Source organism: Leuciscus leuciscus, assembly GCF_965113295.1.
Source record: "Leuciscus leuciscus genome assembly, chromosome: 7".
NCBI classification, from domain to species: Eukaryota; Metazoa; Chordata; class Actinopteri; order Cypriniformes; family Leuciscidae; genus Leuciscus; species Leuciscus leuciscus.
Window position 1 is genome coordinate 10131068 of NC_138731.1, and position 21565 is coordinate 10152632.

Below are 21565 nucleotides of genomic sequence, written 5' to 3' on the forward strand. Positions count from 1 at the left end.
CTGGTCCTTTTCTTACACGTTCATTGATTTTATAATTTGTACAAAGAAAGATACTTCAGAAACTTTCAAAAGGTTAAAAGGTTAACATAATTTGCTGAATATCATCCAGTCTTCAAAATTCAAGCATTCTCTGTGAAAGAAGATAAAGAAGATTCTGTATGGTTTTATAATCAAATTAACTTCCTTTTTAGCCTTTTGAGTTGCACAGAATGCTTTGCCTATATGCATTAGATTGTGCCCTTCAAGTCTTTAAATTTAGTTTACCTGTGGGACGTGCAGTGTGCTTCATCTTTGGGTAGTGGGGCCTACTCCACCTGGTTAATATGCCTAATACTGTATATGTTTGTGTTGTGGCAGGCTGGCCCTTTCCACCAACATTCATGTGATGCGATGTCACCTGACCACGCTGTAGGCCAATAGAATTGGCGTGTTTTCACACGTACATCAGACACCAGCTCACACAACATCTCTTTCCCCTCTCAGGGAACCCGGTTACACACATAACCTGAGACGTTATGTAGAATTAATTTATTGTGGTGTCGTTTATATGGTTAACCACACCATAATTGCTGCAAAGTGATTTTTGAACTGAGTTATTTAAAGAAACCAATTCAAAAGAGCGATTCTTTGTCAAATCGGACATTTTTAGTCAGGAGTGATGCTGCTCCCCCTTCTGTTTTTCCTGGTATTGTTGTATTAGCAGCCTCGGAGAAGCTCATCCCGCACCTCACTGGGTGGGTTAACTATTGCTCACACATCATATTGTTTTCTCAAGCATGAGCTTTAGCCTGACAAGACTGAGAGGAAATAAACAGAGTGAGGATGTACTGACCTTTCAGTGTTTCTGGACGAGTGCATCTACAGTTTGTTGAGAATGCCAGCACTGCCCAGTCACTGTTGTACATGTCAGACCAAATTATTTTAGCTGAGTCACCGGCACCTTTATATTTACCACATTATTGCTTTTAGACTCATTTTAAACTGAATAATTTAAGGACATAAACTGGCATCATACCTGTTAAAAACTGCATTCTACTGGCAGTTAATGAGATATAGTTTCTCAACCTTTAGGATGTGATTTCTAACTATTCATTTCTTTTGTAAATTACATAATTATTTAACATCAGGTCAATTCAATTCTTAATTCTTAACATAAAACCAAGAAATTTCCAAAAGATCCAGAATCTTTGGTCAAAAATAACCATTACTTCAGTGTCGTACTACACACACGACACGCCTCACACCTCTTTTTAGTCTTCTCGTACTCAACAGACTCTTTAGGATATTTACTTTTATTCAACGGCAGGAAACGAGAGCCGAACAATAAATGCAGTGTCAGGGGCTCAAGTCCTCTGAGCACAACCACTGGGTGGCTATTGTCTGAACTTCCTGTTAACGTGTGTATAACGCGCACTTAAACTTCTGTCAGTTCAGGGCGACACGGCCATCTGGGAAACATATTGGAGAGTTTGTTTTACTTCAAACCAATGCAAGGTTCAAGCCTGAGCAGAGCTTCAAAGGCTTTGCATTGCAACATATAGTGATATTATTTTGTTGTATTGTTTGGGGGAAAGTTCTAAGAGTACTTAGTATGCTATTTTATACAAGTGTTCTGTCAAAATTGTGTAAAATATAAACCAAATAGACATATGAATCTATTAGTTTTCTACTTTGGCAATGTTTTAACCATTTTGCATTACAACAACTCATATCTGCATGCCTCATATAAAGTATTTGCAATTTGTGGCATCTAATGCTAGTGTTTCTTACACTGCTTTTTAACTGTGGCACACCTGTACAACACAATAAAAAAAAGTGATATTTTTTTTGTCACTGAATGTGATATGAAAAAAATGGCAAGAAAAAGAGCATATAACACTTTTTTTTTTTTATAATAGAGCAGTGTCAGTGTCAGAATCACAAACAAATAACTTTTTTAAACAGGTTTTTAAAAGAAAAGATATCTGAATGATATTCGACAAAAGTGCACACACACCCCAAAAGTTCTTGTGTAGTTACTTAAAAAAAAAAACATAATAAATATTTCCGATATGGGTGTGATTTATAGAGTAAAACATTCAAGTATCTTTAAGGTATGTTTACCGCAAGCCTTATTGCACTCATAAATTGAAAACCCCCAATATAAAAACCCATAGGAAACCAGTGGCGGATTACTCTTCCAGGTTATGACGTCATCCATCCCTGCAAACATCAATAATAATAATAATGCGTTTATTTTATATAGCGCCTTTCAGGAAACTCAGGTCGCTTTACAATAAAGTACAAATATACAAGACATAAAACAATACAAATAAACCGACATGGATAATATAATAGATAGTGGTACATAAACATAGAAATCAGATCATAAAGTCAGGGGTCAGGGAAACAAGTAGCAAAGTCTTCAGAAGAGCAAATTCAATTCAACAGCAGTGCTAAATATTCAACAAAATCAGAAGAAGCTAATCCAGACATCATTTGTTCGCCTTTTTGTACTAAATTTAGCAATATGGAATGAAATTATGACTTCATGAGCAATGAATCATCCATCCATTTTCCAAATCCAAACTGCTTGTTGTCCTATGTAAGGATGCAGGAATGCTTGAGCCTGTCCCAACACCTTGGGCTGAAGGCAGGGAAACAGCTTGGATGTGTGGCCAGTCCATCACAGGGCTCACACACACACACACACATCGGCCAATTTAGGGTCTCCAGTTCACCTATCCTGTTCACAATCTTTGGATTGTGGGGGAAACCGGAGCACCCAGAAGAAACCCACGCTAACATGGGTTAAACATGCAAACTCCACACAAAAGGCCTCCATGGCTCCTGGACTCCGGAGCCACAATTTGTCGTCAGTTTTTCACATTTCAACTTTTCATTGTTAGTTCCTTGCATCATCATGTCGTCACAGAGATGGGGTCTCCATGGTAACGCGCCATGAGGAGGCTGCAGTCCCTGAGGAAGAGCGCGCGCGCGCGCGCGTGTGGATCTGGTCATGTGGTCTCACAAGATGGCGACTTCAATGCTTGGGATGTGAGGAGTGAATCAGACCTGCTGTAAAACACACAGCGCTCATCACAACTGCTGCTCACACACACCCGATCATCTGTCCTCACACAACACACTCATTCTCCAGTGCTCGCTGTTCAGTCGCTGTCGGATTCGCTGGGATTTAAAGTTTAGCTCGGCAACATCGCTTATGCAGGATTCCTAGATTGGACAATTCATCAAAACCCCTTCGCCCTAAGAATATAATCATATCATCAGATTCGTTCCTTGTGGAATAACTGTGGATGTGAGGATATAAGGCAGAGTGTGTGTGGTTGTTCAAACCTTTGTCCATCTGGATCTCTGACTGCAATGGCCATCCATGTGTTCGGTGAGTCGATCATATTTCATTGCTTTTATTATAGTTTCTATGCCAACATATCGCAGTGTGTAATGTGTGTGAAAGCAAACACACACTTAGATTTGACAGATTTTCCTTTGGGCGTGTGATGATATTGTATCGTTTTCTTCAGTGGAGAGTAACAATAGTCACTGACCATCAGTGTTTTATCTGCATTATTGCGTGTAGATGAGCAAGTCACAATGAGATCATGTGGTCAAAATAAGTTTGACTTCACCCTGCAGTGTGTCATTGTCCTGATGTAACTGAAGGAGATCAGGTTATTCTTCTCTTTTGTTTGTCAGTATTTGCTTTGTTGAAGTAGTCGCAGGATCGTCCTTCATATAGCAACAGGTAAATACCATTGAACCAGGACGGAGAAACACATGTTGACATGTTCTGTGACTCAATCTGAAATATTTCAAGCATAAATCAATATGCAAGATGTTTATGAGCTCATTTTAATTATTGGACTAAGAGCTTTATACATTTCATCAAAAATAATGTCACAGCAGGACCATTTCAAATGAACAAAAGGGGATTCGAATGAATGAAAAAACATCTAAATGCACATTTGAACCTAAAACCTGAATGTGATATTCAGGATATGGCCTCAAACACTTGTTGACATTATGGAGAAAAATATCTTTGGATGAGGAAACATCATTTTTCTATTAATATGTAATGCTGAATCATACACGCAGATTATCAGGTCTAGTGTGTGACTGTTAGAAGAAGTGTTAAAGGTTTAGTTCACACAAAAATTTTATTAAAAAAAAAATCCCATAATTGACTTGCCCTCAAGTCATCCCAGTTCATTGATTCATTGGTTCAAAGTCAGAGTTGGAAACGTATAGATTTTGTTTAGTCTTTTTCCACAAATTTTGTATGCAAATTGTATAATATATCCAAGGTACACATTTCTAGTAATTGTGCAGTTAATTATCACATTGTATTTTCAGAAAGTTTTGAAATATTTTTCCTCTCCCCAAATTTGTCACTACCGAAACACAATAAGAAGGCTTATATTGACCTATTAATATTTTGTTTACATCTACCTTGTAAATATATTTTTTTGCTATTTAAAAAAAAGGTTTTCACAGGTAAATCAATAACAATTACAATTGAACACTATTTCATGTGTAATTTATAAGATTTGTTGTATTTTGAACCCAATCTTTCTTTGTAAAAGGCATTAAGTTAATCATACTGATTTCAAAGTTAATGATTCATTAGTTTGAATATACATTGAACCAAACACTATAATAACATCATAGTTGATAATTCAGTATACTTTATTTTAGACCAAACATGCATGTTTCGGTCGTGTCGACACATTTTTGGTAGTGACAGTAATGTTTTGGTAGCGACTACATCACATTACAGAATTAAACTCGCATACTAAAACCCTTCTAAAACATACTAAGATACTAATGATTTGCATAACTGTACAAAAACGTTGTTTATTTCCCCCAAATAAATGATCATGTGTTCCCTTTTGTCACTACCAATACAATGATGGCATGTTTCGGTCAGGACTGTTTCGGTAGTGACAATTTAGATACTTTTGAGTCTAGTTCAAAGATGATAGCCAGCACAAGGTTAACTAGCACAGTGCTGAACAGTTGTACACATAAAAACAAAATGTTATCGAATAACACTAAAAAAACATGTCACAACCGAAACTTTACCACATGTTTCGGTAGTGACAATTTTAGATACTTTTGAGCCTTGCTCAAAGATGATAGCCAGCACATGGTTACCTAGCACAGTTCTTTTACACGCATACAAACTAAATTCTATGGAATTACACCCAAAAAAGTTTGCTTAATTGCAGAAAAAAGGTGTTTGGTAGTGACATCCCTTAAAGTTACACACAGATTTTCAGACTTTTGAACACATTTCCCTCAACATGATGGTTCCCATCTATAATGAAAGAGAGGCACACAGGAATATTTCCTGGTCAGAAATGTAGTAGTGTGATTAAAATCAGTCTCAGCCAATGGACTGAAACACACACTGTTTCGGTAGTGACATGAAAATGCGGGACACATTTTTTTTCCCCATGAAGTTTCATTATTTAAAAATAAAATATGAAATAAAGTTTTTTTTTTTGTTTTTTTTTACTTTACTGTTTAAAAGAAATCAAAAAGATATTTTTAAAAACAACAATGGCAAAAATTGATAAAAATATTTCAATATAATTTTCAAGAATTTGTCAAGAATTAAAAAAGTCAAACGAGAATTTTTAAAGAGAAATGTGGGAGGAGCTTGAGTTTGTTGCCCAGCTCTATTTGTTTGAACCGCGAGAGGCGTCAAAGCTTACACTACTCCTACATCATACACCATGCGTCGGGTCAGAGGTCACTTTTCATGCGTCGGGTCAGAGGTCACTCTTCATTCGTCGGGTCGGAGGTCAGCCGTCATGCGTCGGGTCACTCGTCATGTGTCGGGTCAGAGGTCACTCGTCATGCGTAGGGTCACTCGTCATGTGTCGGGTCAGAGGTCACTCGTCATGCGTCGGGTCATGAGTCGGGTCAGAGGTCACTCGTCATGCGTCGGGTCATGAGTCGGGTCAGAGGTCACTCGTCATGCGTCGGGTCATGAGTCGGGTCAGAGGTCACTTGTCATGCGTCGGGTCACTCGTCATGCGTCGGGTCATGAGTCGGGTCAGAGGTCACTCGTCATGCGTTGGGTCATGTGTCGGATCAGAGGTCACTCGTCATGCGTCGGATCAGAGGTCACTCGTCATGCGTCGGATCAGAGGTCACTCGTCATGCGTCGGGTCATGAGTCTGGTCAGAGGTCACTCGTCATGCGTCGGGTCATGAGTCGGGTCAGAGGTCACTCGTCATGCGTCGGGTCATGAGTCGGGTCAGAGGTCACTTGACATGCATCGGATCAGAGGTCACTCGTCATGCGTCGGGTCATGAGTCTGGTCAGAGGTCACTCGTCATGCGTCGGGTCAGAGGTCACTCGTCATGCGTCGTGTCACTCGTCATGTGTCGGGTCAGAGGTCACCCGTCATGCTTCGGGTCAGAGGTCACTCTTCGGCCGGAACTAGACTCGCGTACGGTCGTAACCAAATGCCATTGATTATAGTTTATAAAGTTAGAAATATTAATATTTGTCTTCCACAAACGCATGGCTTTGCTTCAGAAGGCCTTTATTAACCCCCTGGAGTCGTATGGATTTCTTTTATGATGGATGGATGCACTTTTTTGGGTTTCAAAATCTAAGGTACCATTCACTCCCATTATAAAGCTTGGAAAAGAGCCAGGATATTTTTTATACTGGCTCTTCCAAATGCTTCAAACCTGGAAGTACCCTTTGTGATGAACATAATAGAATGTTTTTTTTTTCTATTTTGGATGTTTCTGTGAAAGGAAGAGGAAGCTGTCAGAGGCTCTTTCCTTAGAGAGAGAGAGAGAGAGAGAGAGAGAGAGAGAGAGTGAGAGTGAGAGTGAGCTGTGGTCTTGTGGAGCGGGGCCAGTGGTGATGTGAAGGGCCTCTCCTCTCCTCTATTGTTCATGAAGTGCTCACTGCAGGGTCTTTACACAGGGTTTCCTGCTCGTATTCATTCATCTTATAATGAACACTCGGAAGAAGCATCTACATCTTACTGTCAGCTTAACTGCACATTCATTCAGAAATGCCACCAAAAATGTATCCTGTGCAAAATATCCTGTAGTTAAAAAAAAAAAGAAGTAAAAATAAGAAGTATCTTCTGTTTATCACGGCTGCATTTAATTATATGATGAAAAATACAGTAAAACTGTAATATTTTGAAATATTGTTACAATTTAAAATAACTGTTTTCTTTGTCAATATATAATGAAATATTATTTATTCCTGTGATCAAAGCTGAATTTTCAGCATCATTACTCTAGTCTTCAGTGTCACATGATCCTCCAGAAATCATCATCTGCAGTCGGTCTTAAAGAGACAGCAGCCTAATTTTCCTGCGGTCATTGTTAAAGGTGCATTAAGCAACTTTTCATGTTAAAAATACCCGTTTTCTAACCCATACATGCTTAAACAATTGCCTGATGGGCTGAATGAGCCCTTCTCTGATCACTGAGATTGTCTCTATAATCCTGTAAAGTAAAATAAATAAGAGGGATTCGGGCCGGAATTTTAGACTGGGCGTGACGTCATGCGCGTTCACGGCACGCTCACCTGGCTGTCTGGCAGGTTTGTGTATTCGCCGCCATTCTCCGTAGAAGATGGATTCTAAGAGACCGGCTTGTAGATCATTTCAAACACCAACGCAAACTCCACGTAAGCTAAAAAAAAGAAAACGGTCCGTGAGCGTGCACACTTCTGGCTGCAGTTTCGCTTGCCGCCAGAGGGGGCATAGTTCTGCAAAAACTCAGAGACTTGCGCAATGCACCTTTAATGCTAATCAAACAACAAAAGAGAAAATTTCTCTCTGCTCGTCTTAATCGCTTTTGTTACTTTAGTAAGAATACATTTATATTTAATTTATGCAGCAAAAACTATCCATTGTTTTGTTTTTTTATACATTTGATTACTTCATACATTTTATGCAGTATTTCTAATGGTTGTTTTTTAGGTAGGTCTATTTCATGTGTGTCTTTATTCAATTGTAGTTTGTTTTCTTTGCTCTTTTGTTATCACTGTTTACTTGTCTTCAGTAAGATTGAGAGTTTTTTTTTTTTTTTTTTGGCTAGAATTTGTTTTTTAAATTATATTAAAAATGGTGATAAGAATGATGACATTTCAATGGTATCAAAAAATGTTGATAGCTAAAAACCTTATTTAAAGCAAAAACAACTATATTGTGATCGTTATCGTGAAATAATATTACTCTTACTCATATCCTGATGTACGATTGGTCATATCGCCCTTCCTTAGAAACCGGGATACTTTTTTTACCCAAGATTCTTTGATGAATAGAAAGTTAAACAAACATAATTTATTTAAAATATTATTATTTTGTAACGGTATAAATGTCTTACTGTCACTTTTGATTAATTTTAAAGGTTTTTTTTATTTATTTTTTTACCCCAAACATTTGAATGGTAGTATGTCTCAGTTTCCACAGAAATATTGTTTCTTGAGCATCAGATCATCATATTAGAATGATTTCTGAAGGATCATGTGACACTGAAGACTGGAGTAATGATGCTGATAATTCAGCTTTGATCACAGGAATAAATTACACTATATATTCACATAGAAATGTTTCAAATTGTAATAATATCCAATATATATCAAAGAAATGCAAGCTTAAGAGGATTCTTTCAAAAACATTTATAAAGGCGTATTTATTCCAAACTTTTGTCTAATATAATATATAATATGCATTGTCAAATAAAATGAATATAATAGTAATAAATAGGTTTTAGAAAAAAAAAACTTTAACAAAATAATAAAAAAGTGCAACTCCTGCTGTTGTCCAGCAGACGGCAGTCTCACACCATCAACACACACACACACACACACACACACACGAGGCTCTTGTGAAGTGTACTGGTGATGTTTGCTTTGGCTTAAACATAATCATGTCAGATCACTAATACATACAGATGTAAACATCAATTCTACTAGCGTTTCATTTTAAATGTGTCATTTTTCACTTGTTTAATTGAATAATGTCTCTTTTTTTCCTCTCAGATAATGATGAGTACAGACCTCCCGTGTGGAAATCCTATTGTAAGTGTACTTTTATAATTCAGCGACATATAAAAAGTGCAAAAAAAGTGTTTTCTGTAAAACTTTCTTCACAGGAACATTATAGAGAAGTAAATTACCTTGTTTTATCTGGAGAGTACAGCTAATGAAAAGTTATTTCAACTGCATTTTCCCCCAAAAAAGAAGCCATATACATTATAAAAATATTCAGTTAGATCTGTGTGTATAATAAACAGTGTATTCCCCTTGTGTGTGTGATTGTAATAGTGTACCAGCTCCAGCAGGAGGCGCCGCATCCACGCAGAGTCACATGCACATCTGAGGTGAGTGTGTGTGTGTGTGTGTGTGTGAATATACCTAGGCTAGACTAGAATCGCAATGCAACACAAATAAGAAAGGGTTGTAATGAATGTATAAATGTAAGACTTTTAAGCACACACACACACACACGTCAGACAAAAACTTGAGAATTTGAATGTGGTTTTGTGAGTCTCGAAGCGCCCCCTGGAGGAACACACAGTAATGACTAGCTATCCTAGTGTTTCCATGTCTTCTCTGATCTGTGTGTTTGTGTTTGCTCAGTTACACAACCCTCCGCTCATATAGTTTGTGGATATTTCTGTGCATGGTAAATGTTTTGGGATCAGCCGGAGTGTTATATAGGTCAGCCATCCTCACTGAATTACTAATGCGTGTGTTAATTGCTGGATGGTCTAGACTTCTTGTCCTTCAGAGGCGAGGTGCAATATAAACAGCGCAGGAGAGAAGTGCGCCGCTCCATTACTCAGGCTGATATTAGTGGCAGTAATTAAGGATGGAGATTGGAGATCTGCTGTTGAATTATTCATCTGTATCATGATAATCTTGTGTTTGTGGAAACGGCCTCCGGTCTAGTGCTGCGTTTAGAGACGGGGGGCGAAACATTTACACTCATTGCCCTGCCCCATCACAGTCTGCAGGGGTTCATGAACAGATGAACATTAATTATGAAATCTGATGGTCACTATTAGTGCCTGTTTGGTAGGTTCTTTAATTTATAATATGGTGGTGATCATATTGGTATTCAGAATATTTAGGCTAAGAATTAAGTTTGATTACGCCTGTACTAGTTCTATCCTCATGATCAAAATGTTCGCCTTAAAATGAAAATGAAGCCTATTTTAGTTTAGTTCACAAAAATTAAAAAAATGTATCCCCAGTAAAAATTACTGTAGCACAATTTTTTTTTGTTTTCTTTCATTATTTAAATCAGCAGAAATTATAAGCAGCAAAACAATATTGTGATGGTTTAATTACTTTGTATTTATTTATTCTCTCAGAATTTAGAATTAAGTTAAAAAAGAGCTAGTAGAATTTCACCCCAAAATTAAAAGAACAATAATTTGTACTTATTTTTTTTGCCTATTTTAGTTTTTTTTTTTTTGTTGCTTTGTGATATTTTTCATGACAATAAATGCATTCATCCCCAGTAAAAATACAATAGTACAATGATTTTCTTTTACATTTATTGCATAAAAAAATGCAGTGATAGTTTAAATACTATTCATTCATTCATTCAGATTGAGTTTGATTCTGCCTTTTTTCTTTTGCATTGACATTATTTTCAAATGAAACATTTATTCCCAGTAAAAATTACTGTAGTACAATGATTTATTTATTTTTTTACTTCAAGCAACATAAATTATAGGCAGCACAACAAATACCACCATGGTTTAACATTTAATTGTACTTATTCTTTTTGTATTGCATTGGTAAAAAATTAAAAATCATACAGATCATAAAATAGGCAAAATTTTCTTCCTTTTAATTTTGCAATGAAATATGTCCTGGATATTTCTTTACAGGTTTTCCTTCTATTGTTCTGCTCTTCTACTGACTTTACTTTTTTCTTGAAATTCTTAGCTTTTCTGTGTTTGTTTTAAAAACAGGCGAACATTATAAGCGATCCTCCACGAGTGCTGTATCACCAATATTCTGTTAAGTTTTAGTGTGACTGTGTTTTATATATTTGTATGTTCTCGTTGATCATAAAGAGCATGCTCCTCCAGAAAGCCATATGCTGTAGTGCCTCTTAAAGCCGCAGACGTGTGTGTGTGTGTGTGTGTGTGTGTGTGTGTTTGGAAGGAGTTTTAATAAGATGTTGATCTGCTGAACACTGATAGGGTCTCCTGCTGTTAGCACAATTCAGCAGGTATTTTACACACACACACACACCCCCATCAGCTGACTGCACGTCTTCTTAATTAATGCTGGATTAACATTAAACAGATGCACACTGCTCTTCATGTTTATCTCAAGGGCTTCTTAAGGATTCATTCTGGCCCGTTCCTCGCTCTGGGCTTCTGGCCATTATCTGCTCCTGTAAAGCGCATCAGTCCTGTGCGGGGCGGGGGGTTATTGTGCCAAGAGGTTTAACCCTGTCTAATCCCCTTCAAATGGCCCCACATTTATATAGTTTTTGCATTCAGAACATGCAAATCAGTGAGCAGAGTCCTCAAACACACACACACACACACACACACACACACACACACACACACACACACACACACACACACACACACACACACACACACACACACACACACGCAACACTGTCCAGAGCTCAGCACACAACTCACTGGACACTAAAGCGTTCGGCTTTCCTTTTATCAAGAGTCACGATGACAGATAGTGCTTTTGCTTCAGGACTCTTACATTAGACATAAGTGGCGACCTCAGTGGCCTGCCTAATTTTAAACCCAAAACCCGTACTTATTGTAATCTAGGTCATAATATATTTTACGTTGCAGACTTTTCTTTGTGGTTTTTCCATGTTAAGTGTTCAGCAAACACAAAATGGTGAAATTGTGAAAGTTTTCTGCAAAAATAGTAGGAACAAGATAATTGTTTGTGACCCAGGAGTTCATAGTTGCCAGGATTTTTTAAATAATATATTCTCTGCAATAGATGTTTTGGTTTCTTAGTTTGCTCATTTTCAAAATTAGTTTTCATTAACACAAATATCTAATCAGCCAATCACATGGCAGCAACTCAGTGCATTAGTCAAGATGATCAGCAGAAGTTCAAACTGAGCGTCTGAATGAGGAATAAAGTTGATTTAAGTGACTTTGAACATGCCATGGTCAGACGAGCTGGTCTGAGTGTTTCAGAAACTGCTGATCTACACACAACCTTCTCTAGGGTTTACAGAGAATTATCAGAAAAAGAGAAAATATCCAGTGAGTGTCGGTTCTGTGGGAGAAAATGCCTTGTTGAGGTCAGAGGAGAATGACCAGACTCGTTCAGTTGATAGAAAGACAACAATAACTCAAATAAGCACTCGATACAACTGAGGTCTGCAAAAGAGAATCTCTGAACACACAACACACCAAACCTTGAAGCAGAAGAGCGTCTCTGAACACACAACACATCAAACCTTGAAGGAGAAGAGCATCTCTGAACACACAACACATCAAACCTTGAAGCAGAAGAGCATCTCTGAACACACAAACACACCAAACCTTGAAGCAGAAGAGCATCTCTGAACACACAAACACACCAAACCTTGAAGCAGAAGAGCGTCTCTGAACACACAACACACCAAACCTTGAAGGAGAAGAGCATCTCTGAACACACAACACATCAAACCTTGAAGCAGAAGAGCATCTCTGAACACACAACACACCAAACCTTGAAGGAGAAGAGCATCTCTGAACACACAACACACCAAACCTTGAAGCAGAAGAGCATCTCTGAACACACAACACACCAAACCTTGAAGGAGAAGAGCATCTCTGAACACACAACACACCAAACCTTGAAGCAGAAGAGCATCTCTGAACACACAACACACCAAACCTTGAAGGAGAAGGGCATCTCTGAACACACGACACATCAAACCTTGAAGCAGAAGAGCGTCTCTGAACACACAACACACCAAACCTTGAAGCAGAAGAGCGTCTCTGAACACACAACACACCAAACCTTGAAGCAGAAGAGCGTCTCTGAACACACAACACACCAAACCTTGAAGCAGAAGAGCGTCTCTGAACACATCAAGAATTATCAGAAAAAGAGAAAATATCCAGTGAGTGTCGGTTGGTTCTGTGGGAGAAAATGCCTTGTTGAGGTCAGAGGAGAATGACCAGACTCGTTCAGTTGATAGAAAGACAACAATAACTCAAATAAGCACTCGATACAACTGAGGTCTGCAAAAGAGAATCTCTGAACACACAACACACCAAACCTTGAAGCAGAAGAGCGTCTCTGAACACACAACACATCAAACCTTGAAGGAGAAGAGCATCTCTGAACACACAACACATCAAACCTTGAAGCAGAAGAGCGTCTCTGAACACACAACACATCAAACCTTGAAGCAGAAGAGCGTCTCTGAACACACAACACACCAAACCTTGAAGCAGAAGAGCGTCTCTGAACACACAACACACCAAACCTTGAAGGAGAAGAGCATCTCTGAACACACAACACATCAAACCTTGAAGCAGAAGAGCGTCTCTGAACACACAACACACCAAACCTTGAAGGAGAAGAGCATCTCTGAACACACAACACATCAAACCTTGAAGGAGAAGGGCATCTCTGAACACACAACACATCAAACCTTGAAGGAGAAGGGCATCTCTGAACACACGACACATCAAACCTTGAAGCAGAAGAGCGTCTCTGAACACACAACACACCAAATCTTGAAGCAGAAGAGCATCTCTGAACACACAACACACCAAACCTTGAAGCAGAAGAGCATCTCTAAACACACAACACACCAAACCTTGAAGGAGAAGGGCATCTCTGAACACACAACACATCAAACCTTGAAGCAGAAGAGCGTCTCTGAACACACAACACACCAAACCTTGAGGCAGAAGAGCAACTCTGAACACACAACACACCAAACCTTGAAGCAGAAGACCATCTCTGAACACACGACACATCAAACCTTGAAGCAGAAGAGCGTCTCTGAACACACAACACACCAAACCTTGAGGCAGAAGAGCAACTCTGAACACACAACACACCAAACCTTGAAGCAGAAGACCATCTCTGAACACACAACACATCAAACCTTGAAGCAGAAGAGCATCTCTGAACACTCAACACATCAAACCTTGAAGCAGAAGAGCATCTCTGAACACACAACACATCAAACCTTGAAGCAGAAGAGCATCTCTGAACACACAACACACCAAACCTTGAAGCAGAAGACCATCTCTGAACACACAACACATCAAACCTTGAGGCAGAAGAGCAACTCTGAACACACAACACACCAAACCTTGAAGCAGAAGACCATCTCTGAACACACAACACATCAAACCTTGAAGCAGAAGAGCATCTCTGAACACTCAACACATCAAACCTTGAAGCAGAAGAGCATCTCTGAACACACAACACATCAAACCTTGAAGCAGAAGAGCATCTCTGAACACACAACACATCAAACCTTGAAGCAGAAGACCATCTCTGAACACTCAACACACCAAACCTTGAAGCAGAAGACCATCTCTGAACACTCAACACACCAAACCTTGAAGCAGAAGAGCAACTCTGAACACACAACACACCAAACCTTGAAGCAGAAGACCATCTCTGAACACACAACACATCAAACCTTGAAGCAGAAGAGCATCTCTGAACACTCAACACATCAAACCTTGAAGCAGAAGAGCAACTCTGAACACACAACACACCAAACCTTGAAGCAGAAGACCATCTCTGAACACACAACACATCAAACCTTGAAGCAGAAGAGCATCTCTGAACACTCAACACATCAAACCTTGAAGCAGAAGACCATCTCTGAACACACAACACATCAAACCTTGAAGCAGAAGAGCATCTCTGAACACTCAACACATCAAACCTTGAAGCAGAAGAGCATCTCTGAACACACAACACATCAAACCTTGAAGCAGAAGAGCATCTCTGAACACACAACACATCAAACCTTGAAGCAGAAGACCATCTCTGAACACTCAACACACCAAACCTTGAAGCAGAAGACCATCTCTGAACACTCAACACACCAAACCTTGAAGCAGAAGAGCGTCTCTGAACACACAACGAACCAAACCTTGAAGCAGAAGAGCATCTCTGAATACACAACACATCAAACCTTGAAGCAGAAGAGCGTCTCTGAACACACAACACATCCAACCTTGATGCAGAAGAGCTTCAGCACCAGAAGACACACACCGGTGACTCTCCTGTCAGATAAGAACAGAAACTGAGGCTTCAATTCACACGGGCTCAACGAAACTGGGCAATAGAAGATTGCCTGGTCTGAAGAGTTTCAGTTTCTGCTGCAACATTCAGATAGCCGGGTCAGATTTAGGTTTAAACACATGGAAGCATGATCTTCCTGTCTTGTATCAGTGGTTCAGGCTGCTGACGCTATAATGGTGTGTTATATATTTTCTTGGCACACTTTGCAGCGTGTCAACTGAGTACCGACTGAGCATCATTGAAACACCACAGTTTACATGAGTTTTGTTGCTGACCATCTCCATGCCTTCATGACCACAGTGTATCATCTTCTGATGGATCCAGCAGGATCACACACACGTCACAAAGCTCAAATCATCTCCAACTGGTCTCTTGATCATGACAGTGAGTCACTAAACTCAAACGGCCTCCAGTCGCCAGATCTCAGTCCAGTAGAGCAGCTTCGGGATGTGGAGGAACGGGAGATTCACATCATGGATCATGTGCAACTGCGTGATGGTATCATGAATTAAGCAGAATTAATGCAGTTCTGAAGACAAACGGGGGTCCAACCCAGTACTAGCAAGGTGTACCTAATAAGGTTTCCGGTGAGTGTATGTAAAAAGTGAAATAAATCAGAAAAAAGAAACCAGTTTTGCTCCAGTTTTACCACTGGCGCTTTATTTGTGAAGAACATTTTTACATTTGAATCAGAACCACAGGTTGCCCTCCATGTAAGAGTTAAGAGGCGTCCTCCTCTCAGATGCTGTGGTCGTGTTGCTTTCATTCATTCTGTGCGTGTCTGAACCGCTAAGGGTTTGATTTTTTTACTCCATTATCAGATTTCATTAGCACTGCAGAGCCAGTTTGTCCTTTCTTGCTGTAATTGAATTATGTATTGTGAAAAGATTCAGCTCAATCCTGATTGAAGCTTCATAGATTTATCACGATTAATCAGTGACCATATTGCTTCTAATATTAGTGTTTTTTTCTTCTTCTTTTAATTATCTCATTGCTTGAATAAATGAGTTGTCTAATTCATACGGTAATTAGTATGCTAGTCTAGATATGAGAGATATTTTAATCCTCAATTGTCCTAAACAATAAGGAATTCTGAGAACAATGTATACTGTATTTACTTATAATTATTTGCGACCTCAACATAGTCCAGTCCATTGATTTTGAATGCATGTTGTGAGGAAAGTGAGTGTGTGTGTGTGTGTGTGTAGGATGACCTCAGCTGTGTGTTGTAGATCTGTGTGAATGATTAGTGTTGTGCTTCAGGAGCTCAGTGTGTGTCTGTCAGTGCTGGTGTGTGTTCCTGCAGAGATTTCTGTTCATTACGACCCGTCTGTCCGGTCGTCTCTCACAGCACTCGCCAAATCAAAGAGTTATCGAGAACATGTGTTCATGTGTGACGGGAGAACCAGACATTCGTTCCCTGTGTGAGTCTTGTGTGATTCTCTCTTATGGTTAAGGTGTTTATGGTGCATGATTTTGGTCCGTTTGTAACTTTTGCACACTTAAAACCTAGATCATAGTGTGTTTTAAAGCTAGCGTGTGTTATTTCTCAGTGATAAAGCCCTTTCTTCTAGTTCTACCTCAGCTTTATGTGCAGTCATCACATCATTGAGGCGTTTGTTGACTGACATCTGGAAAAAAACCTGCTTAATTCCAGCGATTTAGCAAAAAGAAGCAAATATCATGTACATGCAAACATGGTTTTCCTTATGCTGTTACAGGGCTTTGACACACTGCCTGTCACTGATGTTTGAGCAGTTCAGCATGTCAACATCTGGCTCAGACTGGGCTGTCAATGGTGACTCATGCATGTTAAATGCTAAATGTTTGGTGTAGCATTAGCTGCGGGACTAGGCGCAAACACTGTTTGATTTTGGCTGAAATCGTACCAATTTTCATAATCCAAAGGACCAAAAAAAAAATCGATTTAGTATAACGTGAACTGATGAATTGTGCACATTAAGAGCAGGAAAATGTATTCAAGTAAATGAGGCCAATTTTGATGAGCTGTTTTTCCTGATTTCTAAAATGGGAACGACACAAATGTAATGAAATTAACATTATAAATGAGGTGAGAAATGAAACAATTGGCTCATTTTTCCATTGTCACCTGGTCATTGCTGATATTAGTGTTTAAAGATGCTGATAGAGAAACCCAGACAGAAATCAGACGCTCCCATTCTTCATGCAGAAAATACTGCACACTCAGCAGTCGACACACACACACACACACACACACACACACACACACATAGAGACGCATGCACGCACATACACACTCACGCACGCACACACACACACACACACACATAGAGACGCATGCACGCACATACACACTCACGCACGCACACACACACACACATAGAGACGCATGCACGCACATACACACTCACGCACACACATACACACTCAAACATGCACACACAGACACACACACACAGACATGCGCGCACAAACACATGCACACAAACAAACTCGCACATGCACTCACACACACACGCACACACACAAACACACTCTCTCTCTCTCTCACACACACACACATAGAGACGCATGCACGCACATACACACTCACACACGCACATACACACTCACTCAAACATGCACACACACAGTCACACACACACACAGACATGCGCGCACAAAGACTCACGCACAAACACATGCACACGAACAAACTCGCACATGCACTCACACACACACACACACACACACACGCACGCACACACAAACACACTCTCTCTCTCACACACACACACACACACACACACACACACACACACTCGCACACACACAGACACACACACAACCTTGCACATGCAATCACACACGCGCACACATACACACACACACACACACACACACACACACACACACGCAGGCCCTTTAACTGTTAAACTGGCTTCCAGTGATTGATTAGCCCTATATTGTTGCTGATTCCCATCATTAGCTGGTTTTATTACCCTGTCGGTCATCTCACCTACAACCCGCTTCACACACACATAAACACACAACCCTGCTTTACAAAACACTTCTGCCTTTATTCTCATCAGGAAACGATGTTATTCCATCCCACATCCCATTTACCCAGAAACGTTCAGTCATTCACCGGCTGACACTTCTGATTGTCTGCATGTTGAGTTTCATTACATTTTAAAGCTGAACTGGTTTGGTTTTGGATGAATATATTTCAGGGGTGTTAATGTTTTCTTGTAATCTGACTTTCGCATTGTGTAGCACCTTTTGTTTTTCTTATCTCATTGTTAAAAGTTCATATATTTTCCTCAGACCTTGTGAAACTTCAGAAAGCTGGGAGAAACAGAGAGAGAGACTGGGGGAAGGGGGAAGATTGGATTCTCTCGAGGTTCATCAGTAAGGGAGGGTGTTGTTCATTTATTTGTGTTTTGGCTGATTCTAGATGCCGTTGTTGGATCAAGGGTTAAATGTCACCAACGGACATTTGTAGAAAACACACATGACACTAAAATACTGCAGTAAACATTCGGTTAACAGCATAAGATGTAACATAAAACCCTGATGTATGATAAGAAAAAACAAAAAAATCAATGAAAAAGCATTCCGGGAATGTCAATTTACATTTTTGCACTGTAAATAAGATCATTTTTATTAAATTCTTTTAAACTGTACATTGTTTTACTGCAAAATTGCGTGAAATTTCCCATTTACTGTTAACCTATGTAGCGTATTTACAGTCTTTTTCCATTAAAATTACGATCATGAGTGTGTCCTGATAGATTTCAAAGTAATAAACATAAAAATGCATGTGTATATATGTTTGAAAGAACATATATTGATTACAAATAAATTATCTTAAATATGCATTTCTTCATTACTAAATTAATCTGAATAAAATCCAGATTAGCAGCATTTCTTACAGTACAAGACTGTCTTAAAATACTGGCCAGTTGTGGCATTCTGTCAAATATCTTTGTATTTTTGTATCCCTCATTAACAAATAGACATCATTTTAATATCCCACATAAAAAATGTGGGATATTAAAATGATGTCTGTTTGGTAATGAGGGATTGCTGGTTGTCAGTAGTTCAGAGACCCGTGGAGTAACTCAGGGACAGAAGGTCTTCATTGGCATGATGTTGCTGGTGTGAAAATAAATGTTATAAATTGTTCCTTGAATTATACACACATTTCAAAGACCTCATAATTAACCCACAGGCCATTTGAGCAGAATTCACTCTTTATTGCTATTATGACATCCCATTAAATACAAATAAAGGCCTATATATAATTCATAGTATAAGATGAAGTTTTGACTGCAGTTTCTTTATTTGATTTTCCTGTGAATTATTCAATTAAATAGTCACAATGCATAAATTTACATAGAATATTGGGTTTCGTATTTTAAATTCATGGCACCTTTTCCATAGACATAAATTATTAAAAATGATATCAGCTGTATTTTACATATTCTGCGAAAGCGGCTGAGATTAGTTTACCCTAGAGGGCTTTTGCCCCCGGACGGGGGTCAACTTACCCCAGTGGTGCAGCGAGATGCCCCTGTTTATGCACACTTCTTCCCTATATACCACAAAGTTTCAAATAATGGAAATCTCTTGATAAACTCTCTTATAATACTTCAGACTGTGTGTTCCTGAGTAATAGTGAAGTATTTGAATAAAATTGATAACTTTTAGTAATGATTTCTCTCTTATGACTTTGCAGGTGGAGAATCGGCCCAAATACTACGGAAGAGAGTGAGTTTCATTACATGCATTACTGAACCAGTTCGGATTCTACTGTACATGAATCCACAGTTGCATACTTGAATGTATATGCTATCGATATCCTATTTAAAGGTACAGTGAGCGATTTCTGAGAAACGAGCAGCACAACACTCTTGTAGCCCATCAACACTGGGGGGCGTGTCCACTCGTGATGGGGGAGGAGAGATTGAGCCAATCACCATTAGGGGTGTGTCCAATCATGATGGGGGAGGAGAGAGTGAGCCAATTAGCAGTAGGGGCGTGTCCACTCATGATGAGGGGGGAGAGAGTGAGCCAATTAGCAGTAGGGGGCATGTCCACTCATGATGAGGGAGGAGAGAGTGAGCCAATTAGCAGTAGGGGCGTGTCCGCTCATGATGGGGGGGAGAGAGTGAGCCAATTAGCAGTAGGGGGCGTGTCCACTCATGATGAGGGAGGAGAGAGTGAGCCAATTAGCAGTAGGGGCGTGTCCGCTCCTGATGAGGGGGGGGAGAGTGAGCCAATCAGCAGTTGGGGGCGTGTCCACTCATGATGAGGGAGGAGAGAGAGTCAGCTAATCAGCAGTAGGGACGTGTCCACTCATGATGGGGGAGGAGACAGTGAGCCAATCAGCAGTAGGGGCGTGTCCACTCATGATGAGGGAGGAGAGAGTGAGCCAATTAGCAGTAGGGGCATGTCAGCTCATGATGAGGGGGGAGAGAGTGAGCCAATTAGCAGTAGGGGGCGTGTCCACTCATGATGAGGGAGGAGAGATTGATTGTTGAAAGAGAGATGGCTGAGAGAGTTCAATAGAACAGCATTTATTTGAAAATACATTTTTGGAACATTTACTGTCACTTATTATAAATTTAATGTATCCTTGCTAAATAAAATATTAATTCATAAAACTTTTGAACGTTAGTGTATTTTCCTATTTAAAAGCAAATTTGGTTTGAGCTCTAATGTGCTATTTTATTAATATTCTCTGTCTGGTTTGCTGTGAAGGTATCATGGGATGATCTCCAGAGAGGAAGCTGACCAACTGCTCAGTGTGGCCGAAGGAAGTTATCTGATCCGAGAGAGCCAGAGACAGCCGGGCACATACACTTTAGCTCTGCGGTACGCCAACCTTCAACTTTGACCTTTGACCCATCCGTCTCAAACCTAGATCTTCACTCTTTCTCCAGTCTAGCTCCCGTGTCTTGGCCCAGTCTTGGCCCGTGTGTGTTTGTCTTATTTTAGCTCTGGCTAATGTGTGATCACTGTAGTTAAATCATCAGTCTTAATGTGTATTAGCTATTTACAGAACACACACACGCAGATTTGTTTGGATGTAGAGCAGCAGAAAACTGAAAAAAAGGATCGCAGTTTCCACAGAAATATGAAGCAGCACAACTGTTTTCAATGTTTCAAAGCACAAATGTTGAACATTGATAAGATTCCTCATCATATTAGAATGATTTCTGAAGGATCATGTGACACTGAAGACTGGAGTAATGATGCTGAAAATTCAGCTTTGATCACAGGAATACATGCATTTTACTATATATTCACATAGAAAACAGTT

The 21565-nt window shown here is 39.5% G+C and overlaps 1 protein-coding gene and 2 long non-coding RNA genes across 3 annotated transcripts in view; 1 reads left to right on the plus strand and 2 right to left on the minus strand.

The window, feature by feature from the left end:
* LOC309503587 overlaps positions 1-21565 on the minus strand; it is a 72113-nt gene that overhangs the window by 14791 nt on the left and 35757 nt on the right. The gene's annotated exons all lie outside the window — the stretch shown is intronic.
* Positions 2974-21565, plus strand: part of chn1 (chimerin 1) — a 56260-nt gene continuing 37668 nt past the window's right edge. Inside the window, exons 1-5 of the mRNA XM_082176203.1 lie at positions 2974-3382; positions 9031-9069; positions 9316-9371; positions 19979-20010; positions 21004-21117. Of these exons, the coding sequence (XP_082032329.1) occupies positions 3364-3382; positions 9031-9069; positions 9316-9371; positions 19979-20010; positions 21004-21117 (260 nt within the window). The 5' untranslated portion in view covers positions 2974-3363. The remainder of the gene's footprint in view (positions 3383-9030; positions 9070-9315; positions 9372-19978; positions 20011-21003; positions 21118-21565) is intronic.
* Positions 4302-5888, minus strand: LOC309503576. Its single transcript, XR_014207747.1, has 3 exons — positions 5427-5888; positions 5086-5385; positions 4302-4929 (listed from the first exon to the last, which is right to left on the minus strand). It is a non-coding gene; the product is annotated as an uncharacterized lncRNA (long non-coding RNA).